The following is a 27,778-nucleotide window of genomic DNA, read 5'->3' as shown; positions in this document are numbered from 1 at the left end:
CTTATCCAGTGAAAGTAAGTCATTCTCTAAAATATATATTTTTAGCAACATCTCTCCCTGGTTATGCCAAAATGTATCCTTAGAAAGAAAAAGGAGATTCACTTATTTAACTTTGTCGAGGGTAATTTTGTGTAATGACGCCCCTTAATCCAAGAAAACAGCCTAATCTGTTGGTTGTGTTTCCCTGGAGAGACATAATTTGGATCCAATAATTTCGACTCAGTCTGACTTTGAGAACTTTTTTATTGAAGGTTGTGATGGTCCTGTTCTCAAAGAATAAAACACATTTTATCACATTTTTAAACATCAAAAAAGAAACTAATTATTAAAAAAAAGTCACGATATAAACCACCAAACTGACAAGGACTGTACATTTGTACACATAAAGTAGAAAACAGGCCTAACAGGGAAAAACGTCTCAGTGAGCATCTACATGGAAAGTGGGTTACTTCAGGTAAAAACACTGAACGGCTCCAGGAATGATGGATGACGTACTCGGACATTTACAACACGTAAAGTGCTGAACAGGAAGTATTAACCGAAAAGAACAAAACTGTGTTGATGAAAGTACGTCCTGTCTTAATGTTCAGGATCAAATGGAGGGAGCCAACATGAAATATTTATGGCAGGAGTGTTTCAGTTCTGTCTCTAATTAACTCAGAAATGATAGAAATGAAATATTTGAATGGCACACAGCAGCACAATGAGCAGGAAGCTAGCAAAAAATGACTTAAAGCAGAAGAGAGTTGATTCAAAAAGGGTCTTTTCTCACACATAAATACTCACTTCACTCAGAAACTCCAAAACAAACCGTTTATGAAGACATTTCCATGCATGATCTGTGGACTCACCCCAAACCAATACTGGTTTTCTCGGTTAAGCATAATAAAAATATCGACTGTTGCTCTCAAGGGTCAAATAGAGAGTAAATTTGCTCTGCTCTGGTTTATTCTGAAACAAATTCACTGCAGAGCGTTTCTCAAGGCACAAATTGATCAAGCAGACTTATTCAAAGATAATTATCCCAGGGCTTGAGCGTGAATCTTCAAAATTTTGGAGAGGATCCAGATCAGACTTGGCAGATTTGCATATCACAGAGGACTGGACTATTGCTCTCTCCAGCTGCATTCCTGCTGGACGTTATGCAACCACTCATTTAAAATTAACTACAGAGGTAGCGTTTAGCTCCTACACGGTTCATAATGAGCCCAAATGAGAGTTAAGAAATGGTTGGAATTCATAAAGATGGCTAAGGCTGATGCGTCTGCTTTTAATACAAGTATCTGTGGTGTTAAGGAGATGTAATGTAATTCAGAGAAGTTGCACTTTTGACCCAACGTGTGGTGTCAGGATATTTCTTTTCCTTTCTTTGGCGCCATCTACTGGCAGTTTCCAAAAAAGACAGAGACAACACCAATTTAAAAAATAAAAATTTCATGGTTAAAAATTCCATCTTGCAAAAAACTATAGATAACAAGGAGGTGAAGCTGAAGAATGACAGGAAACGTAGGGCTGAATCTCAGATTTACAAACCGACAGTTGCATCAAAATCTGGATTTGACAACGTGTGCATCGACAGTGAACTCTGACTAAAAGACGACCAAGCTACAGGATAATCACCGCTGAACTTTGTGCATATTCAAGTCTTTATGTGTTTTCTTTCTTTGCTCACAGGGTGTTAGGAGAAGAGAGTATAAATACGAGCCAGCAGTATGCAGATCACAGCGCTGATGCTCAGCAGAGAAATCGCAGGTGTGGATTTAGAGCCCGAGCTCACAGCTGGGAAAACAAGAAAACATTAGTTATACAGAATGCACTGTGAGCTTTTCTTATAATAGAAGAAAACAAATACTTATTGCAAAATCAGGCAGAGTCACTCACTCACTCAAACTGATTCAGCCTGTTTGAAGAACTTGACTCATAACATTTTGTTTCACTGTGCTAAAGAAAAAGTCACACCACTCTTAAGCTCACTTATTGGTTGTAAATACGTGGGTGAAGAGTGTTTTGTTCCTCATCATGTATCAGATAAAAAACATAAAAGGTTTAATTTAAGACTGGCCCAAGGCCTTTGAGATTAACTCTGCTATTTTTACATCAGCAGCTGTGACGCAGCTACCCTCAAGCCTCCATCCTCTATCGTATGATTATATCCAGGGTGTGTTACTCAATAATCAACTGTCAGGTAATGTTTTACAGCCTCCTACTGGTGTTTAAGGGAGAGACAGAGAAGCAGAAGACTTCAACATTACAATATAGTAACTTAGAGTAACCCTTTGCTCAGAGGATACCACTGATTTGCCATTACTTGTGTTTTTATGCTAGTTTCTTTAACCCTTTGATGCCTGTGTCTAGATTTTTTGTCTTGTTGTGTTTTCTTCCTAGAGCATTTTATATTTGATTTCTTTTTAGAAAGTTATAGACATGTCTGCTCCTGTGGACCACATAAACCAGGACATTCAGACAACACTTCAGTTGACACATAGTTAATGGTTATTTACTGCTTATTTGAAACAGGTATTCAAAAATAACACTGGAATAACTAAGGAAACAGATTTTTTTTACTTATACTGCAGCCAGCCACCAGGGGGAGCAGTTTTTGTGGCAACCTTGCGTCCAGTCTAGCAAGATGACGTCTATTTTTTTACAGTCTATGGTTCCGTCCATAGATTGTAAAAAAAAACTGGACATCAAAGTGAAATCGACAGAAAAACTGCTCCCCCTGGTGGGTGACTGCAGTATGAGTAAAATATCTGTCTCCCCAGTCATTCAGATGGGCTGTGGTCAAACTTTGAACAATAAATACACCTGGTAGAAATGTTCTCACATCCAATTGTTGTGGTGATCTGAAGATATTTTTTTGCTGCCTTGTACTCAAGTCCTCTCTTCTCTGAAAAGTTAAGTTAAGAATTAGTTGTTGGAGGTTGAAAACAAGGTTTTACAACACTTGCAACCTGCAGCGAACTGGGACTGAACGGCAACCCTGGACTTTGACTCGGCCTAGCCCACGGCAACGGGACACGTCCCCTGTGACCAATTTTTTAAATCACAAAGACTCTTATTAAAAAAAAAGTTTTAAAGTGCATTCAATAAGTGCAATCCACACGTTTCCATATTTCAACTATTTTTATTTATAGTTCTGCACTTTAGTTTGTGTTTTGTTACTGATGAGAGATCAGTGAGATTTTTAAATTTTAGATTTTGATACTCAGTGTTTTTTTTATTTTATTTTATAAAAACGTGGACTCCACCTGTTGACATATTTCAGTGGTTGAGCCAGAGATTTGGTCTTATTCACATTGCTGCACTTTATTTAGTGTGAGATTCATTTTTTTTTCATATTACTGTAACATATCTACAAGGCTTGAAGTTAAATCAATTGGTCAATATTCTAATGTGATTGTAATAGTTAAATAAAGACACATTATTCATATCAATTCATGCATCAGTTTATCTCATTTCATCATAACATGTAGGCCTGGCCTACAGGAAAGTATTGTTTATATGTTGGCAGTATTGTATGTCGTGTTGGTTGTACTACAGAATGATTTATTGCTTGTGTTTAGTGAATAATGTGGAAGATCGTTCAGCCCTCGTATTTTGGCTTCAAAACTGTAAAATGGTAAATGGTGGAGCCACACTGTCCTCTCTATTTACAGTCTACGGTTCCTCGGTAGAGACCATTTTAATTAAGGGAACCAATATGCACCAGAGAGTTAATGACAAATTTCTTTCAATGCTGTTAAAATGCTAATGTGTTGCCCTTTAGGCCTCCTGTACGGAAGATTCACTGTTCTGAATCCTGGGGTTAAAGGTTGGAGAGCATCAGTCTGCAGCACCCAGGATTGTCTGGTTGGTTGATGGGAGGAATTCAAAGTTATGATCAAAGATATGACCCAGTTTACTGAGGTTTTACTAATTTAAATTTAATTTTTTGGGGGTGCTTTTCTGCAAACTGTGACAAGTGTCTCCACTTTTACAAGACTCACACGCCGATCTTTCACCTCTGACTAGATAATAAGTGAGCTCTGGCAGCTCTGGTTGTGAATCAGCCAAATGTTAAGTTTTAAACTCTCTTCTTTGTGTGAGTGTGTGTTCATCCTTACTTCTGCAGCTTCTCCCATTTGAGTGCAGCATCCCAGTCACACAGCTGCAGATGGGTCCGGATGCTTTACTGGTGCAGATCTGCTCACAGCCTCCGTTATCCTCCTCACACCAGTCGGACTCTAAGAAACCATGAAATGTGAGTCACTGCTGTGCTGGAAAAACCAGAATAAAATAAGCAGAAACGTCTCTTCATCTTTAAAAATTACCCACCTCTCCTTCTGATGGGCCCCACACTCAGTATGTGCTCTTTGTGGTTGCCGTCCTCGGAGTACATCCTCCTCTTGTGCGGACAGTTCTGGATGGACGGCACAAACACATTAACACAGAATCCACGGGTTCATCACCTCTTTAACTTCAGGTAAACATTTCTCTCACCACTTTGCAGGCGTTGGTCTCTGAGTCACACAGCGAGACGTCACAGTGGAGGTGGACCTCGTCGTAATCCCCGATGAACTTGAAGACGGTGACGTGGAAGCGGCAGGTGAGCGACACGCCGTTCTCCGCCATGCCGATGGTGTTGTCCTTGATGTTCGGACACCTGGAGAGGAAGTAAAACCCATCAATGTGTCAGAATTTAAATCTATGAAGTTTGAATATTGTGTAAAGTTGTGTCAACACTCAGATCTGCTTCATCCACGGCTGGTTGTGTGTTTGATCGTGTCGGCCTACCCTCTCTCGATGATGATGTAGCGCAGTCTGTCGCTGCTGTAGCGTGACGGCGTCGCCCAGCACATGTTCACGATGAGGATGAGCTGGTTTTCATCCGCCCCCTCCACGAACACGCCCACAAACAGGATGTCTCTGGTACTCAGCACCACCTCGCCCTCCCTGTACGGGTTGCGGTACGAGCTGTTCTTGTACAGAGCCATCTTGGTGATGAAGTTCCCCTCCTGGGTCGGTAAGGTCAGGTTGATCACACTGCAGGAGAAACGAAGTCTGTGACATGTCTCCTACCTGACTTTAGTACAGCACAGGTGTGTCTGTTCTCTGTCTGACCTGAGCATGGGTTTGAGGACGGTCTCCAGGGAGATCTTCAGGTCCAGTTCGTAAGCGCAGGAAAACTCCACGTTAATGGTTTTATCTCTGGTGATGACGTTCCCGGTGTTGTTCACGCTCTCTATCCACACCGTGTTTTTGTACATGATGTGAGTGCCGTTCGACTGTCGGACAGGAAACAAAACATTGACATCAAAAAATAAGAGAGGAATGCTGGAGAGCATCAGTTTGGAGCCTTATTACAGTTATTACGGTAATTTAGATATTTGGGACACATGATAAGTTTATTCTCTTAGAAATTGTGGGGTTAATGATGTTTTCTTGTGAATAGTCAGTTGTGTTTCCATCATACAAGCATCATTTTATAAGCCTTTATATTAACAGAAATGCTATTTTTTTTCTAAACTGAATCTGTTATTAGCAGATACAGATGCACATGTATACTCTGCATGATTACTATGGCAAAGGCTGCACTGCAAAAAACTGGAATCTTATCAAATGTTTTTGTCTCATTTTAGATGAGAATTGTCTTGTTTTACTCAATATGAGCCACATTTAGCTGATTAGGTCAGAAAAGTGTCTTGTTTCAAGTATTTCAAAGACAAAAATGAGGCCTGAATTGCTTGTAACAAGTAAAAAATATCTGGAAAAATTAGCTTGACAATTTGCTTAAAACAAGAATAGTGTCTTAATACAAGTAACTTTTTTAATCATTGGCAGTTTTTTATTTTTATTTTTTTATTTTAACAAGCAATTCAGACCTCATTTTTGCCTTTAAATAACTTGATATAAGACATTTTTCTGGACCGGTCAGGTGAATGTGGCTCATATTAAGTCTGAAAAGACATTTCCTACTTAAAAATAAGACAAAAACACTTAATAAGATTTCAGTTATTTGCCATGTGAAATGAGCGAAGTTAAGGGGCTTAAGCATAGACTAAAAAAAATGGACGTCCGCTTGCTCGGCTTGAAGTGAGTTCTCCACAAAAACTGCTCACCCTGGTGGATGGCTGCAGTATAGGTTTAAAAATACGGCTTTCCAGCCATTCCAGATGGGCTGTGGTCAAACTTTAAAAAATTATTACACCTCGTAGAATTTTTTTCTCACATCCGATTGTTGTGGTGATTTGAAGATATTATTTGGCTGTCTTGTATCCAATTCCTCTTTTTTTCTGAAAAGTTTCGTTTTCATTAGTTATACGAGGTTAAAAACAAGGCTTTATGTAACGTTTAACGATGATTGACAGATGCCGTTCTACTGTATTTTTTTCGGGGATCGCAAAATATATCGGGAGGTAGAGACAGGAAGTGATTAGACTCTCGAAAGAAAAAAAAATAGTTATCATTTTTGTCATCCAGCTCCACTCAGATTCTCCCAGAATCCCTCAGTCTCTACTGCGCAGAATCTGGCTACAAACTGCTACAATGGTGGCGCCTGAGACGGTGATATTTTGGCTTCAAAACCGTACAATGATAAATGGCGGAGCCACGCTGTCCACTCTATGTACAGTCTATGGGCTTAAGTAGCTTGTCATGAAAAGTAGACAAACTTTTGAAGAGTGCCAAGGATATGTTTTAACACAGGTATCATGCAAAGAATCAACAGCAACCTTCCCTTAAATGCTGTAAGGAGGATCTGTTTTAAATGGACTGCAGCGCCGCCTCTGGCCTGGAGTCTCATACACGCTTCCATGAGACAGTGACTATTATACCAGACCTGTGTTTGTTTTGGAACAAATTTTCTCGGTTCAAGTCAACTTTTAACTGGATACAACGCGACGAGGTAAGGTATTTATAAGTAGAGTTACGTAGCACTGTTGTTTGAAATGCGACAACAAGCTAACATAAGTTTGTAACGTACGTCAGTAGCCGGCTAAATGTAGCGCTACTAGCAGCCCGGTGCTACGACGTATCTGTATGCTAACGTGACAACAAGCTAACTGTCAGTTCATACGTAGCGCCGTTCATACGTAGCGCTACTGACAGCCCGGTGCTGTGAGACGTTTCTGTAATGTGTAACGTTAGTGACTTTTTCAAGATCACTTTCAAACTCCTCACAGCCCCTCTAAATTAAAGATAGCGAGTGAAAACAAACTGACCAGGACGATGGAGCCGCAGTGGCCCTTGGTGTTGTTGATGTGGAAGGAGATGAAGTCCTCTCCTTCGATACCGGCGCAGCGCTCGTCGTTGATCCTGACGTCCTCTCGCTCGAAGCCCAGCTGGAAGAGTTTACACTTTGATATGGAGACCTCCATCTGAGCGTGTTTACAGGTCACCTCCGCCTGGATGATGTCATCATCACCTGCTGACCACAGACAGACATTCACAGCTTGACCTGATAATATGAGATCAGTGGTATTGATTACGAAAGGTGATGCTTTTGATGCTGGTGTTAAGACTTTATTTGTCCCCCCTGAGAGTTTATGACTCTTCACAGGCAAAGGCACTTTTTTTTTTTTTTTTTTTCTGAAATATCTTGAATTTTTAAGGCCAGACTTATTTAAATTCATACTCAGCTACACAAAATTTCAGGGGTACTATTTGGAAGCCTTACTGTAGAAAAATAAAGTTCAGAGAACAAAGTTTTAGAGTTGTCAACATGTTTGTGACCCTGAACGTAAGGAAAATATATATTTTTTATTGGCACAGATATCACGTTAATAGTTCTTAACAAGTGACATATTAATGGGACACTGCAACACAGAAATTTCTTTAAGTATCTGCCCAAAATATCTTCAGCCAGGGGTGTCCAAACTTTTTCAAACTTTTTCATTTAATTTGATGGAGCTGCTTTACAAGTAACTGCACTTTAACAATTTTACCTAATTGAGTATATTTTCATGTGAAGTGGTTCAAATACCAGGAACATACATGACTCAGATATATATGATAATCTATCAATGAAACGCGTTGAACAGATGTTTCCAGGACTGGGATGATATGCTATCCTCCTAATATGCTTCTTGTGATTATTCAGATTTCTGAGGTGCCAATTCGTTTCAAATTGCGATTCTTCGATATTTGCAATTCTTGTGGTTTTTAGTATATTTTTTTTTTCCTGACCATGTGCAAAAGTTAAATGATGATGATGTCTACAGACTTTATCGGGAGCCATGCTTTCCCATAAAATGCAAATCACATGAGTCAGAGAAAAACGTTTCGCCCTCTGCTGGAGAAAAGTAGCAACTTTTTCTGATCCAGTTAATGAACAAAGACTGAAATGAAGAATTTGAATTTGAAATAAAACCTTGATTTTGATATTGCCAAAAAAGAAACCCCAATTGATTGTGTGACGATTTCTTTTCTTTCAGGTGTTTCTGAAGCGCTCACCTCCCGTGCTGGTGGGTAACTCCGGGCAGCCGCACAGGTCCCCTCCGTTCTCCAGCTCACAGGTGAAGTTTGTGCAGATCTCTCCTGCACAGGGGTCGTAGATCCATTCTGCTAAAGACAGGTCCACACACAAGGTTAGCTGTCACACACAATGCTAGCTAACTTAATGTAAACATATAATGAGAAACCAAGGTAAGAGCAAACATGGACTCGGTATGAAGAGTAAATAATACGTTAAATTATAAATTATGATTAACAGAAACAGACTTTAAGTTCAACACAGAGCTATTGTATATTATCAAACTATTAACCAGTCTAATGAGTAATCTTAAAATGCAAAACCATTAGTTTTCTGATATATTCAATCAATCAATTCATGAAAAAAAAAAATTGGAAATATAAAGTTTAATGGAGAAATATGGAATAAATTTGACTAAAAAAGATAAAAATTTTAGGGGGTTTCGGTTTACTAAAACTGGACTAAAACTTTACACTGCAAAAACTGAAATCTTATCAAGTGTTTTTGTCTTATTCTATGTAAAAATTGTCTTATTATACTCAATTTGTGCCACATCCAACTGATCAGTCCAGAAAAATGACTCATTTCAAGGGTTTTAAAGAAAAAAAATGAGGTCTGAATTGCTGTAACAAGTAAGAAAATCTGCCAATTTAACTAGAAAAAATTTGCTTGAAAGTCTCAAAACGAGTAACAGATTTTTTAAACTTATTACAAGCAATTCAGACCTCATTTTTGTCTTTAAATAGAATTAAATATATTGAAATAAGACATTTTTCTGGACTGGTCAGGTGAATGTGGCTTATTTTACGTCTAAAGAGGCATTTTCTATGAAAAATAAAATAAAAACACAGGATAAAAATTCATTTTTTTGCAGTGTAACATAAGGAAATTACTAAAATGTGACTGGAACTAATTCACAGTTTTGTCCAAAACACTAAAACTAAGACTCAGACGGCTGCAAAAAACAACATCGTTTTAATATAAGAAACAGAGATTTGAAATAACCACAGTGAGGATAAACTACTGGTCTAAGTGGTGCCCCGCGGTGCCCTTACAGCAGTTCTCCTGTGTGATCCACTTGGTGGTGAGGGTCCCCAGGGAGCGGCAGGCCTCTGCGTATGCAGCCAGCGAGCCACAGACCTGAGCCTTGCGGTGGTTGTAGCAGCCGTCCAGGTAGCAGGACTGGTAGAACGGTCGAGGATCCAGCAGGCCGTGGCAGGGCTGGAAGAAACCCTTCAGCTGGGTGAGCTTCTGACAGGCGTCTTCGCCCTGTAGGGCCACCACGGCGGTGTTATCACAGGACTGAGCCAGAGCGACGTACTGGGTTTCATCACAGCTGGAAGAAAAAAAAAGGAGTTTTACATCATCTATCCAGTTCTTCTTCTTCTGCCCTGGGTTTCTTCAAACGTCGAAGAGAGCCAGTTTTACTCTAAGGACGACTGATGAGATTCCTCCTTTGCTTGTTCAGGTCTGACCCACCTGTTCTGCATACCGTTGGTTTTCCAGCTTTGTGCGAGCTCCAAGGCGCTAACGGCCGGTTTGCCCCTGGAGGTGATGTAGTCGTCACTGGGGTCTCCGTTGTAGTTCCCGCAGAGTCCGCACACCTTGTTCTGGAGCCGCTGACCCATCGTGATGCTGAGGGTGTTGAAGTGGTTATACCTGACCTGGATGTCCTGAGGCGTGTCGATGACGATGAAACCTTCAGATGTGGACAGACGGGTCATCAGGCCTGTGACGAACGGTACTGACACCGGTGTACCGTTGACCTGTACGGGCAAGAAGAGGGAAATCCCAACAGTTTGAAGTACTTGACAACAAAGATGCTTGATTAAAGTATCAGGGCCAGTTTTGAGCTGAATGACATTTACAAACACAGAGGAGGCTTTGGATTAATCTGTAAAAGCAGGAATGTAAATGATGGTATCATCTGCGTAAAAAGATTTCTTAGTAGCCAAACCTTTGAACTGAGAGGCTTTATTTAAAGGCAGACAGCCCAAAGCAGAGATCATGACAGTCTGAAGTGGAGCTCTAATTACTCTGTGTTCCTCTGAAAATGGCCTCAGCCACTTGAACTCATTACCTCTGATAGGCAGTTCAGAAAAAAAGAAAAATGTCTGTGAATGACTCGCTTAGATAAAGCCGGATAATGACTCAATGAGATCCAAAGCTGAGGGCAATCAGAAAATCATTAAGTACCTCTGTGAGTTCACTCAGACTGTAATAAAAAGGCCCAGGGACTGAAACACAGGAGCTGCACTGGGCTATTTGTGGTAATTGGTTATTTGGACGGTAAAAAGTCCTCGAAGGTTTTCTGGAGAGAAATGGAGGTTTGAACAGAAAGTGTTTGTTGAGTTTCTTGGAGGGAAACAGAAATGGTCTTATTACGATAACAGGTCTATTAGAGGAGGACTGAAGTATTTGAAAACAGACCAAACACTGATATCCTCATAGAAGTAAATTCTCAGACTCAGACTGAGAGGTCACTGATAAAAACTGCTTTTTTTTTTTTTGTGTGTACTTATAAGTTTGCAAAGACGAAGATTAATTTATACTCATGAATTGGTATTTATTTGACACAACAGATGACTGAAGGACTTAAGAGACACATAGTGCCCCATGATTCATATATTCTAGTCGTTATTATACTGAGAAGGGCACTGGCAGCCAGTAAGAGGTCCCAGTACACCAGGGGGTTTCAGTTTTATAGTTGGAGTACAGCAGACAGGAGTGTACTGGTCTAAATAAAACCCTGGTCTTACATTAACAGCCCATCTCTGCCTGCTTTGAAAAGCCAAAATGTGCTTCACAAAGAGAAACCTGCCTTGCTGTGATATGAACTGCATTTCTTGGAGTTAAAGATATTTCACTGCAAAAAACTGAAAATCGTATCAAGTCTTTTTTTGTCTTTTTTCAGTAGAAAATATCTTTGTGACTTTAATATGAGCCACGTTCACCTGACCAGTCTGGGAAAATGTTGTGTTTCAAGTTGTGTACAGACAAAAATGAGGTCGGAAATGCTTGTAAAAGAAAATTTTCTCATTCAATTGGCAGATTTTTATTTACTTGTTACAGCAATTCAGACTAGGGATGGGTACTGAATTAGATACTTTTATAGGTACCGATCGAATTCTGTCAAAAGTACCAGGTACCAGTTTGCATAAAACCAAAAGGTACCATGTTTAGGTACCTAAATGCATCCTTGTGACTGTGAGGGAGTGGAGTGGGGTGATTTCCCATACTGGACATGAACACAGCATTGCAAGGTTATATATTGAAGAATACACATGTTAAATTGAATTTTTTTTAAACTATTTTTTATTAAACAAATTGATATTGTTTACCACACAAACACAAAAAAGTACCAAAAATTGGCACCATTGAGTACCGGTACAGATTGCCAGCTACTGATTGCCAGGTACCGGGCATTGGCCCCGTATTGTTTCAAATTTGAAAGGTACCCATCCCTAATTCAGACCTCATTTTGTCTACAAGTAACTTGAAATAAAACCTTTCTCTGGACTTATCAGTCGAATGTGACTGATATTGATTATAATAAGACAATTTTTACTTAATATAAACAAAAACACTTGATAAGATTTTAGTTTTTTGCAGTCTACTACATCCTCTCTTTGCATAGGACTCTGTCCCACATAACTGGCACCCTAAATAGTGCAAGAAAATGAAATCTTATCAAGTGTTTTGTCTTGTTTTCAGCAGAAAATGTCTTTTTAGATTCAATATGAGCCACATTCACCTGGCCAATCAAGAAAAATGTCTTAATTTAGGTTATTTGAATACAAAATGAGGTCTGAATTTCTTGGAACAATTAAAAAAAAATCTTCCAATGGAACAAGAAAAAAAATTCTTGTATCAAGACATTTTTCTAGTTTGAAGCAAAGTTTTGAGCAAATTTTTTTTCACTTGTTAGAAGCAATTCAGACCTCATTTTTGTCCTTTAACTTGAAACAAGACATTTTTATGGACTGACCAGTTAAATGTGGCTCATATGGAGTATAATAAGACAACTTCTACTTAAAATAAACAAAAACACTTAATGAGATTTGAGTTTTTTTTGCAGTCAATTCAGTAATCAAAGTTTCACAACTTGTGAAAAAGTGTAATCTTGTTTAATTTTGGCCACTTTGGTGCTGAACATTTTTTGCATGTTTCATCAGTTATGTCATGTTTGCACCTTTATCTTCAGTTCAGACAACTCATGTTTGAGTTGTTTATTAAGCAGCAAATACATTAGTCTGTTTCTCCTCTTGTTTCAGGTCACTTAACTTCCTGCCTTAGTGATTGTGATCCCCATCCTTCATTTTTTCCATCTGTGCCTCTTCACTCCAGGCAAAATCTCTGTCTCCTCTTGTCCTTTTTCAGATCTCTGTTCTGTCTTCAGAAACTTTCTGCACCAGTTTGATGCATAAATTATTTTGTTCACTTTGATTTTTTAAAGATTTTCTCTGACTACTTTTTATCTTGGTGTTTTTCCAGCTCATCAGTGATATTTGTCATTCCCTAGTGTTTCGTTTTAAGGGTTCAGGCTGCAAGTTTTTTTTCTTACAAAACAGATTATTTCTGTCAATCCTGTGAGTTGTGTGCTTGGGTCTTTCCAACCAACCATTGTCAGCACTAATAGCTTAATGTTGCATATGTTTGATTAGGATTGGCTTGTGTTAAAGTTTACTTTTAGTGGTTTTATCTGAGCTTTGCTCTGTAAACTGTTGCCTGCTGGACTGATGTACAGCAATGGGAGAAAATATTAAATCTGTAGATCTTAAAGAGGAAGTTGATTTTTCTATGTCTGGGTTTTATGAAGTTTGCTACTAGAAATTAGAAAGTGTTTTACCAACACGGGCTGTTGAGAAAGTGGCACAATTTTTGTTTTTTTTTTGGTTGGGAGCTAATTTTTTTTCCCCAAAACCCTCAGGCCTGAACAGCTGATGCACTGCAGGGGGGAGGAAAGACAGTGTGTTGCTTCAGGCAGCAAACTGTCTTTCTGGTGACAAAGTTGAACCCCAGCGTGAGTCTTTCACTGATTTCAATGTTTCAGTCAGCATTTCTTGGAATACGTCTATTCTAGCAGATAGTCTAGCTTCAGAGATGGTTCCCGGGGCGGTTTCCTAACTAAGGAACCAAATGTGCAGGAATTCAATAAGGAGTGCAGATTATTTCTGCATGAAGAGAAGATTCAACAAAAGAAAAAGATGAGCTTAACTTTCAAACTGATACATCATCAGACCAGCTGACCTTGACCGTGTTGCCTGAGATGAGAATATTCTCCTCGTTGATGTAGAGATACACATGAGATATGGTGGTGAGGTTGGGCGTGCTCCATTTATCAAAGTTGGCGATGAGCTGGAAGGAGAGGTCAGGCAGTTTGTGGCAGTTTGTGGACAAGACGAAGGAGCAGGAGGCCGGGAGTCTCAGTGATGCCCCGTCAAAGGTCCTGAACACTCCACCGCCGGACGCCACGCAGTGCTGGGAGCGCCGCGCAAAGCAGCCTCTCACTCCGTACCGCAGGGTGCACTCCTCCTCTGCTTTACAGCGCCGGGGGTCGCACTGGATCAGGTTTCGCCCGATGCACTGGCAGCGTTTGGTGCAGTCGCTGTTCCAGAAGAGCTGTTTGGGCTGAAAGGAGGAGAATTGATGTTAAAACAAGGGATGAAACAGTCTCTCAGCTTTTCCTAAAATGATCGGAATAAGTTGAAACTGGTTAAAGTTTAATTTATTCAATGGAAATCTGAATAGTTTATTTAAAGTTGTACATTTGTTCCAAGGAAACGATCATCATTTTCAGTTTCCATCTCTACAGTTAACTCCTGAAAACAGCGCTTGGATGCTGGATGTGAGACTGACCTCGTAGTACTTGCCATCAGTGTAGCAGCCACAGTTCTGAGGCAGGATGCAGCTCTTCCCATTGAGCACGTAGCCCTGGTCACACTGGCAGCCCTCCACACAGTCCTGGCTGCAGTCTCTCTGTCCCCGAGCGGGGGCGCACTGCGGCGGGCAAACGGACACACAGCTGGAGTAGTGGCTGTTTGGAGGACAGCTCTGGACTGGGAGAAGGAGGAGGGAAACATGGTGGATTAACAACAATCTAAATCTGTTTAGCAGATGAATCCTTTATGTAGTACTGCTTTACAGCCAAACGTCTAATCCTGTTGGAAAGCCAGTTTATCTCCTTTTAATTGGTGCCACTTTTGTAAGAAACATTTGTCTAAAGGATGAGAAGCAGAGCTGAGTTTGTGGGTTGCATCCGTGAAAAATTTGCCAAATCTTCTCTGCCAATGCCAAACATCTCAGTCTAGAGTTTGACCCTGGTTTGGTGGATTTTATGATTACAGTCTGAAGAAAAGAGGCATATTGGCAAGGTAGGCCTGGGCGATAAAACGATAACGATATATACCGCCAAATTACTTTTCCTGGATGGAAATATGAGACATTGGTCGATAGAAGTTCAACAGAAATCATTCAATCATTCATATTTTGACAGATGTTTGATTAGCTAATCATATCGGGAAGGAGGAGATTCAAATATAATCACTTAGGGTTTGCAGAGTGATTTATCAAAGCTGAAACTGTTATTGGTCGCTGTTTTTGCATCTGTATTTAGCATGTTTGAGAAGCAGGTGCAAACTGGCACAGTGTTGCACACAAACAGCTGCAGTCGTTGTAACGTAGAGGTGATGAACTTTCATCTCCTGCGATCTTTGGAGAGCACAGGAGATGAACCTCCATTTTCATCCCACTGCCACTGAATGACCTCTGGACTGTTTCCAGGGCATTTATGATCAATGTCAGCCCAGACTCAGCACCGACCAGCTGCTTCCTGTGCACGTCGATGGCCCGGGAGTCGCGGCACTACAATGGACACAGCTCTCACTTCCTGTGCAGCAGCCTGTGACACATACATCTGATTTCTCCACCTCCATGGCTTCAAACTTCATTTTTCGTTTACGGCCACTCTTCTCTCCAAAACTCTCCAATAGTTAGCACTCACTGAATTCTAATAGTTGGTGTAAATTAACCACTTGCTTGATTGTATGTTTAAAATACAGTCATTTTGCATTTTGAAACACTTTCGAGTCCACTATGAAAACCGACTCTTGCCAGTGTGCTGGATTGGAAATCAAGTAAATGTAATGAAAAGCTCTTTAGAAACTTGTTTTCTGTAATCCTCATTCAAATTGATACCACACTGGTGCTTGTTATGTATTTGTAGCTATGATGTAGGGAGAGAACATTTTCAGTCAGACTTTGGTGAATTAGCTTTATCCACAGATCTGTGGCCTTCTGCACGGTCTTAAGTCTTGCAGTCTAAGTCACTGCACCTGTATACTTTAATTTTATTTTATGCAAAGGGACATGTGAACTGGGATGTCTGCATGCTTTTTTCTGTTTGAAATGGATTGGACAAAGGTGTAATGGTATCTTTGGCTGTTTTTCAAACCGCCTACTACACTAGTAGTACCTACTATCTTGGCTAAAAATTCAGTATGTAGTAGTCAGTATGGGAAAACTTGCAAAATCTGCAGTATGCCAAAAATCTCTGGATGTCTGCATGCAAAATACCTGTCTACCTGGTCTACTGTTTCCCACAATGCATGGCGCTAATGCCATTTGTCTATGCAGGTATTAGGTTTTGGTGAATTACCGCCATCTACTGGAATGAGTTGGCATTACAACTACAATACAACAACACAGCTAATGCTGGACGGTCCGTAAGATAGAAGTTAAGTGAATCTTGTTACTTCCTGTAATAAAATGGGCTTTAACTTCTTCAAATTCATTAGCCCATATAAACTAGGGATGTCCCGATACCGATATCGATACTAGATATCGAGCCGATACCAGCCTTTTTTCAAGGTATCGGTACACGTGAAGGCTGCAGATACCAGCAGCAGATACTCTAGGCAAAAAAAAATCTTACATCGAGCAAGTCCTCATCGCCACTAGATGCTGCTAATTGCTGCGGTTTAACACCACTCCATGTCCTGTTTAGACAGCATGAATGAACCAGGGACAAAAAATAGTTTAACTGTTATATTTTGCACTTAAGTTCACTTTAAAAATACCTAAACTCGAACAGTTGCTAGTTTTATTGTGAACTTTATTTATTTATTTTTTTTATTAATCAAAAATGATAAACTCAGAGATAGTTGTTCGTGTCTTATTTGGACTTAATGTCAAAGTGACTGTGCTGTCTTTGATCAAAATGATCTGTCATGATTAATTAAAATTTAAGAATCAAAAGTCGAGTAGTATGGGTACTCGGTATGGTGAATACTCAAAAGGGAGTACTCATACTGGTATGGTAATTCACTTTTTATACTATACGTGGATTATATAGAAGTGGTTTGTCCATCAGCTGTAAAAATAAAAATCTTCTCCTGATTTATTTTGGATAAACAATGTAACTTTAGGTGTAAGATTAAAAACCAAATTTGATAAATCTGCTTTGATATAACTGACAAAATAACTAAAATCCCAAGATCTGCCTGAAGTTTGTGCTGTACATTTATGATAAAGGCAAATTAAAATCCATCGCCTGTATTTCCCTCTTCTGGAACTGAAAATAATAGTATACAACAAAAAAGACCCAACAGAACAGTTATACTACATACTGGAAAACAGCCTTTGTTTTGGATCATGGCAGCAGCAGCAGCAGGATGATACAGAAGATAAAATTAAGTGTGTCAGAAGGGACAAAATAGATTAAGATTGTGTTTTTTCACAAATATATTTGGTTTGTGAAAAAAACATCAAGAAAAGTGACACATTTTTGTTTTAGCAAGAAATAAATTCTTACTTTTACTTTTCACTGGACCATTTTGTGAAGAAAACCTGTCAAAAAGTGTTGACACTGTTTACTAGGAGAAGTTAGACTTTATGGGGAAATAACCACAACTCTGAAAACCACTGTGCCAGTTTCAGTTGGATGCTTTTTCTTTCTGGGTCTAAACACAGTGGTGCACTCACCACACGGCGTGTCGCTCCTCCAGCCGGTAACAGGCACTCCTTGGGTCTGACAGGTGCTGGCATAAATCTGCAGCCAGTTACAGATGGTATCCTGAGCCCCCTGATCCAAACAGGTGTCCTGCAGACAGCTCTGATAAAAGAATGCTGGCGCCACCTTGCTGTGACAGCGGGCAAACACACCGGCTCGATCCACAATCAGCCCACACAGCCTCACAGCTTCAGGCTCCACAAACACGTACAGTCCGTCCCCGATGTGGAAACGCATGCCTGTGTTGACCTCACCGCCGCCGTTGTCGTCGTCTTCGTTCATGTTCGCCTCGGCCACCATGAGAGGAGTGTCGTTTAATTCACTTTTGTCTCCCAGGCCGCAGCGTGGGCAGGAGTCCCCACAGCCCACCTGGCAGAAGGTGTCCCTCTCGGCCCACACCATGCCCCAGTCGGTGGTGGTGAACAGAGGCGGGGAGAAGGGCATGCCCTGGCAGATCCCGCAGCAGGTGTTGTAGAGGTCACGGGGCAGAGTCAGCAGGAGCAGAGTGTTCCAGTCGAAGGCCACCTTCAGGCCAAAGTCTGTCTCCAGAATGAGCTGCATGCCCAGGGTGAAGATGTTGATTTTCCCTGGACCCAGCTTCAGAGGAAGGTACAGACGCTCTTTATTCACCTGAGTGAGGAGAGATTCATCAAACGTGGTTTAATCTAAACTGGATCACACACATTCCTAATGAGACATTTCTAACACCATGTCAGTTTCTATTCAAACTGCACTTTGGGGAAAAACCCGGGACAACATTAAGACTCACTGACAGAACTTCATGTGTCTCTCATATGATCTAATGAATATGAGCGACAGAGACGGAGGGAATAAAAATGTGTGTGAGGTGGGTTATGTGTCACTTCTGTTCCTCCTCAGATCTTTGAGTCGGTTTGTGAACCCGGTCCAAATGTCGCTCAGGGTCGGAGGTTTGTCTGAGCCAAATCCAGCCCGATAAAAGATGCCCATTGAAATTAGATCCACCTTAAGCCAATCAAAGAGGAATTCACCCTCTGCCTGGTTATTCTATCGGCTTGATTAGAAATAACATGTCCTCGCAAATACAACAACTGTGACCTTTGTGGGTCACAGAGGAAACCAGGAGGTATGACGTTCTTGTTATACACAGAATCCAGCTGGACTCAGCCCGCATTCTGCTCCACAAAGTCAGCCTGAGATGAAATGGCATATAAAATACATGTGTCAGATTCTTGTTTAGTTACTTTGAAGTTTGTGTGAGAAACTTTTGGTTTGTGTCGATTTTGGCGCAAAATGTTTGGCGTCAAATGTATCAGTCTTTGTTAAGATTCATGTCAGCAAAGTATGGAAGAGGACTATGGAAGAGGACTAGGGCCACTGAAAAAAGGATAAAAACATCCAAATTGTTACAATGTTTTCTTATTGAACTTAGAATTCAGACTTTTTTTTTCCTCATAATTCTGAAAAAGAGTCAAAAGTCAGACTTTTTTTGTCTAAAAAAACAGAAATAAGATAAAAAATTTAGTTTTTCTTTTAATTCTTTTTGGCCCTAGTCCTTTTCTGTAGAAAAGGCTTTACCGGTAGTTTGCAGTTAATTTCTGAACTGATACCCCACTTCCAGTTTGTGGTTTTGGTCGGACATAATGGATCTAATGTTGGTAAACAAAGCAAGAATTTCAAACCATACCAATGGTTTGCCATTTCAGAAACCTCAAACAGGTGGAGAGTCCTCATCCTTCTCTACTGTAGCGCTGAGAATACACCACACGAGTCTAGATGAAGCCACAGAGATACGTGGCTGTTTGGATAAACTACAAACAGAACTACACAAACACAGTGTGTTGTCTCAAAGATCATATCTTGGAAAAGAAATTCATCATCTGACTTCAGAGCAAAAGTAGTCAGCACCAAAATCAATCCTAGAACTGTAATAGAGTTCAACAATTGACATTAGCCTTTCAAATGTAGTCAGAAAAAGTTTTCCCTCATAAAATGCTCAAGCAAAAACTTACCTTTGAACAGTAAATGTACATATTTATTATCAACAATAAATAGCTATCTGGTAAATCAGGTCAATAGATGATGGAGTTACAATTGCAGATTGCTAATTCAAACATTGACAATGCCAACATGATGGAGACATTAGCCCCGTTTCCACCAAGCCATTCAGTTCGGTTTGGCTTGTCATGGCATGCATTTTATGGCATTTCCACTGAGTAATCCTGGGACAGATCCCCAAATAACTGAGAAGAGCCGCCCCAGTTTTTTGGACCCTTCTGTAGAGATGCCAGACTAAACCAATCCAACCCCAGAAGGTGGAGCTACAACACTGCAGACCGTTAATTGGTGAAAGACTCGTCACTTCCCTAAACTGAACTGCTTAGTGGAAACAGGGTTATAAGAAGGTCAGCCTTCTTATCAGAGACCCTTCACACCCTGGTCAAAAACTGCCCCCCTGCAACCCACCCCTACCCCCAAACTTGCCTCTGGAAAGAGACACCAGACAATCAAATTCAACACAGACTCTGCCTACCAAACCTCAAGCTGTGCTCTCCCTGCCCAGATAGACCTCCAGTAACACTCGTTAGTGCAATGGATCAATCAAAATCAGTTACACCTGCTGTGAACAACTCAGGTGTCAACAACTTAATCTGAGCACACTCTTCCCTGATAATTCACTATGCACTCACCGTAACAGTGTTTTTGTAGCTTCGGGACACTTCAATCTCAAACCCGTACACCTCCAGTACGAAACCCCTCACCCAAATGGCCTGGCCCGTGTCCCTCTCCTCGTTTCGAGCCGCCAGTTTGAACCGAGGGAAGGTTTCACTGATGACCGTGGGGTCTGTGCTATCTCTCCCACAGTCAGTGGTTGCCATCCTAAGAGTACAGGAGCTCTGCAGCTCAAACGGTACGCCAGCAAAAGGGAGGAAATGCCCATAACCAGCCACCACACACAGGGCCTCAGTGCGCGGCTGGCAGAAATACAAGCCGTCACTCTCCTGACAGTATTCCTCTGAGTGACAGGGTGCGAGCTGACAGTACACGCTGTTGTCTGAGCCGTTGCAGTAGCAGCGCTCCTGGCATTCCCAGTCCGTCCAGAAAGTCTGATTAGTCGCCAACTGGCGCCCGTGGCTCATGCAGCCACAATCACTGCGCGCCACACACAGGCCGTCACGCAACGCAAAGCCTTCCTCACACTGGCAGCCCTCCTGGCACGGCAGAGGACACGGCTCCTCTGGTTCATCCAAGTTGGAGCAGGTCAGAGGGCAGGAGCTGGTGCACTCGTCAAAGTGACTGTTCTCTGGACAGGGAAGAGCTGAGGGAGAGAAAAGGAGGTAAGAGATGGAAGAAGAAACCAAAAAAAAAACAGCAGTAACACTCATTTTAGAATAACAATCCATTAAAAAACCTCTACTCTCAAAACTGAATGGTTCTGCACTGCTAAAGCAAGCGTTTACCTCTTACTGGTTGGTAAAAATGGTCTTATTAGACCACTTGTCACTTGTTATCTGACAAAACCAGAAAAACGTCTTAGTTTAGGTTTTAAATAAACAAATATGGCATCTAAATTGGTGAAAAGAGTACAAAAATCTGGGGTAAGAAGAAGTCACTTGTTGAGTTGATGAGTCAGTTTTTTACTTAAAAAGGACTTAACAATTGCTTGCATTTCAGTTTTCCATTTTTTTCAGCTTGTTACCTGGTACAAAAGTTACAAGACTGAACATTTTCTTTAGTTATTACTGAATCAATGGATTTCCTTCTCTATGCTGAGCTCCTCTTCATGTTGTCTTCGGTAGCATTCAGGCCTGGCTATTCTGGATATTGACCCAATTTTTTTTGTGGTTAAGTGTCTCATCTCCAGTCTAAGTCGATTTGCCCTGTGGTGGAGTGAAGCACCAAGCTCGAGCATCTGGTAGAATAAAGAAACCATGCTCAGGAGTACAGTTGCAATTGCTGGTAGGTGACAGGTGATTTGCGAAAGCTACAACACAAATGCGAAAGCCACAACACAATGGAAGTTAAGAGGATAGTTATCCTAACGGAAAAGAAAAATGGGGAAAGTAAGTAAATGATTGTTTTCTTTTTTAACATAGCCTGTGTTAAATGTTACTTCTTTGATAACATTATTCATTCATTCGCTTTGGACAAAAGCGTCCGCTAAATGTAACTGTAGAACTGTAAATATAAGATGACATATTTTTCCGGTAAATAGAAAAATACAAGTACTATGAAGGATATTAAAAGGTCCCAGATATTGGGGCTCATTCTTTTGGGACCAGCGCTGCAAACTTTACTTGCGATCAGTATAAATGCTGAACTGAAAAAAGCTCCTCTTTGGATGATTCTTGAGAAGTGTATGACCAAAGAACTGTGTGATCTTCCAGAACGGTAAATTTTGAATGACGTATTTTCCCGATAAATTAAGAAATGTAAGTACTTTGAAGGATATTACAAGGTGAGACCCCCTATGGAGCTTTATTTGTCACAGATGAAGTTAAAAAAGATAAACTTTTACTTACTATAGCAACTTTTTTGTGCCCCTTGGGATAACTAACCCCTTTTAACTTCCGTGTTGGCCGTACTTCGGTTATGTTGTGGTGTTTGCATTCTATTTTTGCTCATGCATTTGTGTTGTGGCTTTTGCAAACCATCCGACACCCACCAGCCACCGTACAGGGGCATATACACAACTCAGTAAACCACTAGAGGCTCACACTTTGATGACCGACAGAGCATGTATTTGGTAAGAGTTTTGGGTAAAGCCAAAAGTTTTCAGATGTAAGTGATGAAACTGGTTTCTTGAGTTATAGCGTTTATGTCACATTCATTGCATGTGAACAATTGTTGGAGCAGAGCCATGTATGTAAGCATTGATTCCACCTATACTTTTCCTTTTGGCTAGTCAAAATGGCTCATGTGAGAAAGATTTCTGAATTAGATGATCTGATGATTAAGAGCTCCTAAGGAAGCAAAAGACAGGAGCGAAAGGAAAAACTGCTAGCCAAGAATTTCGAAGAGGACTATCTTCCTCGATTCAGACTTTACCTCTATCTACTGTATAAGGTCTTAAATAATACTTTGGATTTAATTCCAAGCAATCAAAATATCAAACCACTCCCTCAAACCTGGGATAAATCTACTCACGGCAGTTTGTGGCACTCCTCCAGGAAGCATGACCCACTTGAGCGTCCTGGCAGGCAGTGGCGTAAGCCTGCAGTGAGGAGCACAGGGCTGAGCGGTTCCCTTCCTTCACACACATGTTATAAAGGCAGTTCCTGAAGAACGGCGAAGGGTTGACCACTGCATGACACGCCAGAAATGAACTATTCCCAGGATCATTAATGTTCCCACACATCCAGGGACTCTGGTATAGACGCAAGTCAGTGCACATCCGATACAAGTCATCACAGTCACCGTTACAGGAGAGGTCATCAGCTATGGCCCTCCAGCCCTCAGTGAACTGCTCAGTAGACTCCGCGAGGCGTCCATTTGGAAGGCGAAGGTCATCGGAGGAGTTGCTATTGAAGACGCCGCAAAGACCACAAGTGACGTTGTAGAAGATAGTGGAGAGGGAGATGTTAACGAATCCCTGCCGTGTGTAGTGAACACGAAGCAGTCCCCGGGACTCCACCACTGTGGCATTGCCTGGTGCTCTGTAGATCATCATCGTCTCCATTGGATTAACATACGGCAGCGCCACTAGCTCACCGTTCACCTGGAACACAAGAGAGTGCAACAGTAGGAGGTATTCAGCAGCTCAAAGAGGATCACAATATGATTTTATACTGACCTTCACTGTCTCAAAATCTAACCCTCCCATCTGAGCTTCCATGTTTGCAACTGTGACTACCACAGGCCTTTTCCAAGTGGGGCCTTTGTTCACCAATCGCCTGCCTATCTTCACCTCCACCATTGAACCATTCGCTGGAATTGGACCACACAGCTTTAACAAATAGTACGAGCTGTCGTCTGGGAACTGCAGGAAGGTGCCATCGAAGGATGACGTCACTGAGTTTTGGGTGATGGAGCACACCCCTTCCCTTCGAGGATAGCAACCCAGCAAACCAACTTCTGCAGCGCACACCTCGCCATCCTTGCACGACTCGTTGAAGCAGGTGACTTCCCCAGCAAGCCCACAGTTGCAGCGGAGTGTACATTCACCTTCCTCACCACCGGGACCAGCCCAGAATGTGTAATTGAGTGGGTAGTAGAGGTCGTTATGCTCACAGCCACAGTCTTCACGCTGTACACAGTGGCTGCCGCTGAGGACGTAGCCTGGGTCACACTGGCAGCCCTCGGTGCAAGGGTGGGCACAGTACAAAGGAGCAGTTAGATCTGAGCAGGAAGCTGGGCAGGCACTTGTGCACACTTGGTAGGTGCTGAACTCTGGACAAGACAAAGCTAGGAAGCAGGAAAGGAGAAATAATTACATTGAAAGAAAGTTAAATGATGCAATGTGCTGACTAAATCCAACTGAATCTCACCGCAGAAGGTTCGAGATCTCCAGGGTCGTATTGTGACACCAATGGCCTGACAAGCCAAAGCATAAGCCTGGATTGCCTGGCACAGTGTTGTGATATTATCTCTGTTGTTGCACATGTCAAATACACAGCTATACACAAAGGCTGTAGGGTCCACTACAGCTCTGCAGTCCCTGAAGGGTCCATCAGTTTTGTTTATGAGTCCACAGTAGTCTGGGCGGAAGTAAAAGGCCTCTGTCTGAGGGTCACACATGCTGCAGTTCTGAGCACAACCATCTGTACATCTCCAGTCTGTATCCTCTGCCCTCCAGCTGCCCCCTAGTTCCACAACGCTCTCTGCGAGGGAGCCATCAGGAAGCACCGGATCGTCAGCTGGGTCATCGTTGTAGTTACCGCAAAGACCACAAGTATTGTTGAAGTAAGAGCTGGGGAGGGAGATGGATGCATAGTGTTGGCCATCGTAGGTCACCAAGAGCCCAAAGTCTGTTTCTAATGCCACAGCAAGCCCGGACTGGTAAACCCTGATGGCGCCAAGCTGGAGCTGAACTGGTAAGGTCTTCATCAAGCCATCCACCTGGGACGAATAAATAAAAGAACACAGGAATTATCCAAAGAGGAACAATGAATGATGGTAGAAAACAAAGCCTCCAATTCTGCGCAAGGTACTCAAAGAAGGATGTCAGAAGCAGTGTTTAAAAAATGAAGGAGTTAAATTGCCCACATTTTAAGATCATCTTCTTAAACTTCCAATTTGTACAAGCCAAAATCACCCATTTGCTTGCTTTTGTATACTGATGCCAGTGTTTGGCATTAAAGATGCTAAAGTTCTCGTGGATCTAATTTAACTTAATCTCACACCAGTGGAGCTGTTTGGGGGATCTTGTCCAAGACGTGGACATGCCAACTGAAGGGGGCAGGAATCCAAGTGTTGGTCTTGAAATCAATTAACACTTGGATTTCTGCCTCATGCAGGACCTGAAACCTTCAACACCTTTTCCCAGGAGTTCCCCAGTCCAAGGAAAAACTGCCTCTGAAACTTCACTGGGGTGGGTTAGTGGAGGGATGTACAGGATTACAACCAAAATCAAGTGTAAGTCCAACTGAGGAGCAACATAGTATGTCTTGATTCCCACCTGGACTCTTCCGAAACTGCCCTTGGGTAACATGACTCGATGGCCGTACACATCCACTGTGACATCTCTAAGCCAAGAAACAGATGTGACTCCACGGTTTTCATTTTTGGCTTCCACACTGAAGAAAGGAAGCCCCGCAACCTCCCAGCAAGGCCGAGCCAGCAGGTAGGAGCAGGTTCCCTGAAAGTGATAGAGGAAGCCATCGAAGGTGTGGTAATGTGGGTCTCCGAACACCACGCAAGTGCTGGTGCGGGTAGGCTGGCAGTAAAATGCCCCATCCTGCTGCTCACAGATTTCGAGTTGGCCACAAGGAGCTTCGCTGCACTGAACCTCGTTGTCGACGTCGAGGCAGCGGCACCTTTGGGAACACTGGTCAGACAACCAGAAGATTTCTCCTCGTCTGTAAAAACGCCCTGTTTGGGTGGACAAAAATAATGTCATATATTCCAGTCTTTTTGGGATCATTTCTAAAAAAGCACAAGGTAACTGGTGGTTAAACTTGCCATTGTAGCTGCAGCCATTTGCCGGATCTATCAGCTCAGTGTCCACACGGAAAAACCAACGTCCTGGGGTATTCACATTAGTCGTCTGCTCAATATTCACCACATCATTGGACCGGGATCCTGGCAGGTTGAAGAAGTGACCAATGTCTCCTCCATTAAAACCTGACTGAAAAGGGGAAAGGTGTGAGGGAGTGAGCTGAAGTGTTTTATCTCAACTCTACAGTTAACAAAAATAGATTTTCGAGATCTCTATGTATCGATAAGGTATTGTGAGCATACCTGAGCTGTTGTTCCACCCAATCCTGTCAAAGGATCTCCACCACTGGCTGTCCCTGTGCTCCATGTGATTTCTCCATAGTTGAACATTGAGAAGGACGAGACGCCGTCTGAGATTAGTACAGTTTGGAATGTGTTCACCTTTCACCAAACGAGAGGAATAAAAAGTTTTACAAAATGCAAAACATACATTTTCATAAAACAGAAACATCAAGGAGGATAAAATTATTGAAACTTATGGGGGTTTTTTAACTGCCAACAAGTTGCCCAACAAAAGAATTGGGGAAACTTTCAAACACTCCACTCGAAGACTCATGTGTATTATGAATTTGTTAAGACAGGTTAAATTATGGGGTAGAGCTAGCCTTTTGACGAGTGCCTCAAACAAACCCACTGAAAAAATGTAAATACCCCTTTAATGTGCTAATAAAGCTATGTACCCAGATTTCTGCCTAGACTTTGACTCAGACTTGTGGAAATTATCGAGACCTTGATGCTCCGATCCTTACCGGGGTTGTCTGGCTCCCACCATAGAAGGTGACTTGGTGCCATGTTGCGATAAAGAGCCAGGTGGCGGTGAAAGTGGGCATGTTTTTGAAGTACTTCCTTACATCCTGTGTTGCTCTTTCCAGCATTTCTGGTTCTGTGGACTCTCGATAATAAACATCACCTCTAATGCCGTTGTGCACATCTGCCCATAATGGAGCGATGAATGACCGGCTGTCACTCAAGGGGAAGGCCTCTGGAGTGAACTGGCTGACTTGTACGTTGAAGGAGATCACACCGTTGTTGTTGACCTGTGAAGGGGAATTACAACATTTGCCTTAAAAATTAAAACAATATTTACCTTATTGTGAGATAACTAGAGTCTGAGAACTTTGGTAAAGGCTTACATAGATGGAACGGTACGGAACATTGAAGAAAATGAAGGAAATGAGCAAATTTATTTCAGGAGAACTCCCATCATCCATCTTTGGTGTCTCTAGATCTCTGGTGCCAGGTCCATATGGGTACAGGATCTCCTGAGTGCTAGCTGAAAGGATTACAGTGTAAAAGAGCTCAAATATTGAACAACAAACAATGAACTTGGCACCGTCCATCTTTGAACATCTTTGACGTCATACCTCGTGTTTGTACAAAGATGCTGAAGAGGTGAAGCAGAATGACTGGACAGCCTGGCCTGACCATTCTGAAAATAGGAAGACAATAAAAGAATGACTAGATTGAGTATCTGAGTATCTGAGTGGCTGTTACCTTATCTGCCTTACATTTAGAGCTAAAGCTAATGAAATATCAGGCAGACATGAGTCATAGGGCAACTTCTCATCAGCCATCCTGTTAGAAAACGTGGAGTGGAGGGAACACCATCAAACCAACGTCACGTTACTTCTTTAAGATCAGGCTCCCAGGTCTCCCCTGAGGAGCCCTGAAAAGGCTCCATTATGCATGCCAGAACAATGTTACAGGATCACATTAGCCTTACAGTCCCATGTGAGTCAGCAACAGTGGAGTACTGGCCTCTCTGTACCTGGGTTCCCTGTAGCTGACAGAACTGGCCCGCTGTGCTCTAGCGTCTCTGTGTCTCAAGCCGCAAGGCTGCTTAGGACCTCATTACCACTTTTTTTTGGGAGCAATCCATGCCTTGTTGGCTGAAGGGCGAAGAGCGTAAACACTGGGGCACTAATGGCTTAAAGTGAGCAGGTTTCAATTGCCAAGGTCCTTGCTTGGCCCTTTGGGGCTGTTCAGTGCCTGGTTTGGCAAGCTTCCCATTGGCAAAGTTAAGGTTTCAGACAAGTTGTCAGAATTAGATTAAATGTTACCAATTAAACTGTATTAAAAGAGTCACACTTCAAAAGATTCTTATTATACATTTAGTGAATTTCACCATTAACTGCTCTTTACTGTTAGTTTTTCCCCACAGGACAAAAATGTGACTTCCA

The 27,778-nt window shown here is 41.8% G+C and overlaps 1 protein-coding gene across 1 annotated transcript; it reads right to left on the bottom strand.

The window, feature by feature from the left end:
- Positions 1 to 260: 260 nt before the first annotated feature.
- Positions 261 to 27,026, bottom strand: tecta (tectorin alpha). The gene is made up of 23 exons (XM_074672044.1): positions 26,963 to 27,026; positions 26,732 to 26,871; positions 26,348 to 26,635; positions 25,842 to 25,979; positions 25,563 to 25,728; positions 25,060 to 25,472; positions 23,930 to 24,500; positions 23,236 to 23,846; positions 22,590 to 23,160; positions 20,132 to 20,760; positions 17,435 to 18,092; positions 14,312 to 14,511; positions 13,703 to 14,083; positions 9,932 to 10,218; positions 9,508 to 9,788; positions 8,434 to 8,544; positions 7,203 to 7,405; positions 5,104 to 5,267; positions 4,777 to 5,025; positions 4,483 to 4,645; positions 4,318 to 4,402; positions 4,107 to 4,226; positions 261 to 1,779 (listed from the first exon to the last, which is right to left on the bottom strand). The coding sequence occupies exons 1-23, from the start codon at positions 27,024 to 27,026 to the stop codon at positions 1,679 to 1,681; spliced, it is 6,594 nt and encodes a 2,197-aa protein (XP_074528145.1). The 3' UTR covers positions 261 to 1,678.
- Positions 27,027 to 27,778: the final 752 nt, after the last annotated feature.

This window comes from Halichoeres trimaculatus, unplaced genomic scaffold (genome assembly GCF_033239565.1).
Source record: "Halichoeres trimaculatus isolate MK-OKI-2021-1 unplaced genomic scaffold, fHalTri1.1 fHalTri1_scaffold_6, whole genome shotgun sequence".
NCBI classification, from domain to species: Eukaryota; Metazoa; Chordata; class Actinopteri; order Labriformes; family Labridae; genus Halichoeres; species Halichoeres trimaculatus.
This window is presented reverse-complemented; position numbering and strand designations above follow the sequence as displayed.